Source organism: Durio zibethinus, chromosome 6 (assembly GCF_047325235.1).
Source record: "Durio zibethinus cultivar Kanyao isolate XHJ-2024 chromosome 6, ASM4732523v1, whole genome shotgun sequence".
Classification (NCBI taxonomy): Eukaryota; Viridiplantae; Streptophyta; class Magnoliopsida; order Malvales; family Malvaceae; genus Durio; species Durio zibethinus.
This window is the reverse complement of record NC_143167.1, coordinates 23,720,675-23,725,225: the sequence shown is the minus strand read 5'-3', so window position 1 is coordinate 23,725,225 and position 4,551 is coordinate 23,720,675. Positions and strand designations below refer to the sequence as shown.

Genomic DNA, 4,551 nt, shown 5'->3' with positions numbered 1-4,551 from the left:
GGCTCGGCTCAAGGAAGAGAAACGGCTCGGGGGAGCGACTTGGGAAGCTCGGCTCGGCTCGGCTTGGCTCGAAGGGGGGTGGCACGAGCGGGTCAAGAAGCGGGTCGACGCCCGAATCGGGTCAGGTTCGGCAAAATGCGCGGATCCTCTGGGTTACTTAAGGCCAAAACGACGTCGTTTTGAGAGGATATAAAAGGCACTTCCCTCTATTTTTTGGCAGAACGCTCCTTCCCTCTCTCTCTCTCTTCTTTCCTTTTTCTCTGCCTTCTCTCTAAAAGCTGAAGAACTCCAGTGGAAATTTCATCGAATTCTGGAAAAAGTCACCGGAATCTGGAAATTTCACCAGAAGTTGGCCGGATGATCACCAGTTTCTGAGATTCTCCGTCGGAAACTGGGCAGGTCACCGGAAACTTCAAGTTGGCCGGAATTTTCACCGAAAAATTTAAGCTTCGCCGAAAAATTCAACCGAAAACTGAAACTTTTCAGAAATTCCCAGAAAAAAAATTCAAAAAAATTCCAAAAAATTTCTGATGATTCCTGAAACTCTCCTAACCCTTTTCTTAGCCTTCTATACTCTTCTCTACGCATTTTCCTCTCAAATCAGTAGCTCTGGCTTCTGTTTTCTGTGTGTTTTTCATCTGTTCCAGGAGGGTGCCTTTTATAGGGGTTGATCAGGAGTTCCTGATCAATCCCAATTCCTCCTTGGACGAGGATTCAATCTTTGAATCCAATTGGACTCTTTTGATTGAATCCCCACTCTTAGTAGGATTTTTCAACATTTAATCTTAGCCATCCAAAAAAAAATAAAAATAATAATACTATTAGATAATCAAACAAAATCAGATGGATGAATAAAATAAAATTAACAGATAATTAAAATATAAAATAAGATAAATCCAAAAATATTTACCAGAAAAAAAATGATAATGATAATAATAATATAATAATAATGATAACATAATAATAACAAATATAACTATATAAATAAAATACATATAAATATTAACAAAAAAATAAATATATATTAATACAAAATAATAATAATAATAATAAATAATAAAATACATAAAATACAAAAGAAAGAAAAATAATAATAAAAATAATACCAGATAGAAATTGAATTGGGCTTACCCTTTTGGGCCAGGCCCAATTGATCTGAACCTGAACCCAATTGGGTGTCTACAATATATATTATAGAATTAAAAAAAGAGTCTAAGTCGGAAGAGTCAAAACTAAACCTATTTTTTAAACTGTCTTTATTTTTATGTCAAAAGCCTATTTTTCATACTTAATATTTTTATTTAAATCCTTTCAAATATAAAACGGACCTTCGGATTTAACCAAGTATTTAATCCTTTAACTGATATAATTATGGGTCATGCATTGTTTGAACATTAGGTTCACTATAATTATAGATAAATTAAACTATATGTGAAGTAAAAAAAAAAAAGGTTTTTTTTTTTTTGAGGAAAATAGCAAAAATTTTCGTCTAAAAAATGTCTCATACTTTTGTAGGTTGAAATTGGTCTTGGGTTCAAAGGGCTTCTAAATCTAGGTCTGTCCAAGACTAATTGGGCCAACAAGGTAATTTTGGGCTGATCATCGCAATTATCCATTGTCTCTCTCTCTATCTCTTTTTTCTTTTCTTTTTTTTTTTTTTTTTAACAAAACATAACCCTAAAAGGAAGTCACTCGTGTATTTAGCTCGATGTTAGTAGAAGAAAACAACTCTAAACCCCGTGGAAGCCAACGGCAAAAGACTCAAAGTTGAAACCCCAACTTTTCTGTTCACCACTCTGAAGCCTCTTTTATTCGCGTCTTCAATGGCTGTGAGTTACTTTCATATTTGTTTTCTTTTTTTTTTTAATGTTTATTAATATATTTTAGGTTTCTGCTATATGATTCAAAGATTGCAGCTCAATACTTTCAACACAATTTATAATTATCTTCATAAAAAATCTAGCATCAAGCAGTGGAGTTAGGGACTTCCGCCCCCAATTGATTCCTGAATCTAGACTTCAACCCAGTAAATCTTGACGCAGTTTGTTACTAGTTTAGGAAATTAGTAATTAAGCCATAATTTATTAGCATTGATTCAAAAAGTTTCACTTTAAAAATTGTGAGCTGAAATTTTTAGAGATTTTCCTACCCCCACCACTCCATTTCTACTATATGTGCTGGAAATGTATGGATTCTTTCACTTGTTTTCTAACATCTCAAAATATTTTCTCTATGAAGAAAAATTACTAGGTCTTTTATTGTGTACCCATTGATTTAATTTTTAATCCATGGCATTTCTAGATTATGTTTATTCTACACATTGTGGGCTAAGTAAACAAGATAGTTAAATTTATTTAATCTGTCAATTTTTTCTTCTTTGTTCGCTTTATTTAGTGTAATTTGGAATCTAAATTTTATAAACTGTTTGAACATTGTAGACAATACCCGTTAACCCGAAACCTTTCTTGAACAATTTGACTGGAAAGACTGTTATTGTGAAACTCAAGTGGGGGATGGAATATAAAGGTAATGCAAAATTTTTCTTTTGTTTTCTTGTTATGTTTGATTATCCAAAACAAAATCTTCTTTTTTTATTGTTGGTAGTTTTTATTCATTGTGCTTGATTGTGTGCTTTTTGCAGGTTTTCTTGCCTCAGTTGATTCATACATGAACTTGCAGGTGTGACCTTAAATTCTGTAAATAGTATAATTTCTTAATTGCATTCAATTGTTAAAATTTGGAACCACATATAGCTAGGTCTTTTGTTTAAGTTTATGTTAAACGTAATATTTTGTTTGAACATTGTTGCTAACATTTTCCATTGAATTGAAATTTTTTCTTCACTTTGGTAGCTCGGCAATGCTGAAGAGTATGTCGATGGGCAATTCACTGGAAATCTAGGGGAGATTTTGATCAGGTGATTTTTTCCAAATGCTAGATTGTTCTTCCTTGAATTTACGATATGCAAGCATATTGTTGTTTCTGCTATGTCAATCTTTATAATTAATTGCATGTTTAGACTATCTTATATCTGGAGTCATCTTTTTCTTACTCTCGCATTATGAAAGAATAATTTTTTCTCATTATTATTTGTTATTTTCTTAAACTTCATGTTACTTTTATCTAGTATAAGTAATGCATGAGTTTCGGTACCATGGTCTTTTCTGCATCTTCCCAATAATAGTCAGATATTGCATTCTGGAATGTGTTTGATTGAATACTAAAGGCCATAAAGTTGACCTCAAATGCTCATTTGCTATCCCCTTTAAAGTTTGTAGAAAGCAACCTACTTCGTAAAGCATCCTTTTTCAGAAAATGGTAGTTAATATTTTGTCCTAGATACAGAAGTGATTAATTTACAACCATAGGCTATCGGCACAGCTGTGTCTTAAAATTGCATGTTGTACCATGTTCCAGTTGTGCACTTTATCTATCAACAACACTAGTTCTAAAATTATTGATCAGAAAATTATATTATATGTTTTGCATATTTAAAAATAAATGAACTGACTCTTTTTATTTTAAAATGGGCCTTTTGTGCTGCAGATGCAATAATGTTCTCTATCTTCGCGGGGTACCAGAAGATGAAGATATAGAAGATGCTGATAGGGACTAGATTGATTCTCATATGGTTCAAATAGAACTTTTGGATATGTGGCCAAAGCTGCTGCAACTTTCTTTGTTAATTGTGCTTTGTTTGACTGCTCTTGCCAACATTATTTGGATTATGCATCTTTTAGATACAAGTTAAATATTATGTGGAGCATAGAAATGGTTATGCAGGTGGTTCGCGCTATTGTGTTTCAAACCAGTTACCATGGAAAGAATTGCTTTTCATGTCTAGCTAATATTTCAATGAGATTTATGCCATTAAATTAGAAGGTAGGGGTTTTCAGGTCGGAGATGAACTCAAGAAATAGCTCCTTCATGGTTGTCATGAGTGACAGAATCAAATATTGGAAATATCAAAATCTCTTGATGTTGAAGTTTCCCAGATTGTTTTCCGGTTCATATCAAATGCTAGAAATATCAAAAACGAAATCCAAACTCAGGTGCTTCATATAATTACTCTTAAAAAGTGAAATATGAATCTCAATGCTTGCTTTCTCTTTTTTCATCTCCAAGTTAACAGTGTTCGTACAAAAAAAAAAAGTCTGTCCTTTCTATCTTGGTTTTGAGGTTTTCAAAAGAAAAATTGAAGGTACACATTACGAGGTTAGTGTCACATATCAAATGCTTTTAGAATGGAAATGGTCGACCTCCTATACCAAAGTTGCTTAAAGATGAATCTAAATTTTAATTCAATTAATTTAAAAATTAAATCATAGCACATGTAATTCTTTTTCATGTTTTCAAATTATTCTCTCTTTTATATGTATAAAACAAAAAAAAACTTAAAAGCATACGCAATCTCTTTTATGGTATCAAACTTTCTGAAGCAGAACATGATCAACAAACGAAGTCACTTCTCTAGATGCCTAGTCAATTGCTTAGAACACATGATGATCTCCTTGGCTTAGTGGCATCAATCTCAAAGGTCAAGTATCCATC

General features: G+C 32.6%; 1 protein-coding gene across 1 annotated transcript; it reads left to right on the top strand.

Annotated features, from left to right (window-relative positions):
• The first annotated feature begins 1,687 nt into the window (after window positions 1-1,687).
• Window positions 1,688-3,881, top strand: LOC111285173 (putative small nuclear ribonucleoprotein F). The gene is made up of 5 exons (XM_022874468.2): window positions 1,688-1,829; window positions 2,439-2,526; window positions 2,642-2,679; window positions 2,853-2,917; window positions 3,547-3,881. The coding sequence occupies exons 1-5, from the start codon at window positions 1,824-1,826 to the stop codon at window positions 3,614-3,616; spliced, it is 267 nt and encodes an 88-aa protein (XP_022730203.1). The 5' UTR covers window positions 1,688-1,823; the 3' UTR covers window positions 3,617-3,881.
• The last annotated feature ends 670 nt before the right edge of the window (window positions 3,882-4,551 follow it).

What these genes read in the sequence shown, in the direction of transcription:
- LOC111285173 (XM_022874468.2), top strand. An exon ending in GTGGGGGATGGAATATAAAG is followed by an intron (nt 2,527 to 2,641) that starts GTAATGCAAAAT and finishes TGCTTTTTGCAG; the next exon opens with GTTTTCTTGCCTCAGTTGAT. An exon ending in ATTCATACATGAACTTGCAG is followed by an intron (nt 2,680 to 2,852) that starts GTGTGACCTTAA and finishes TCACTTTGGTAG; the next exon opens with CTCGGCAATGCTGAAGAGTA.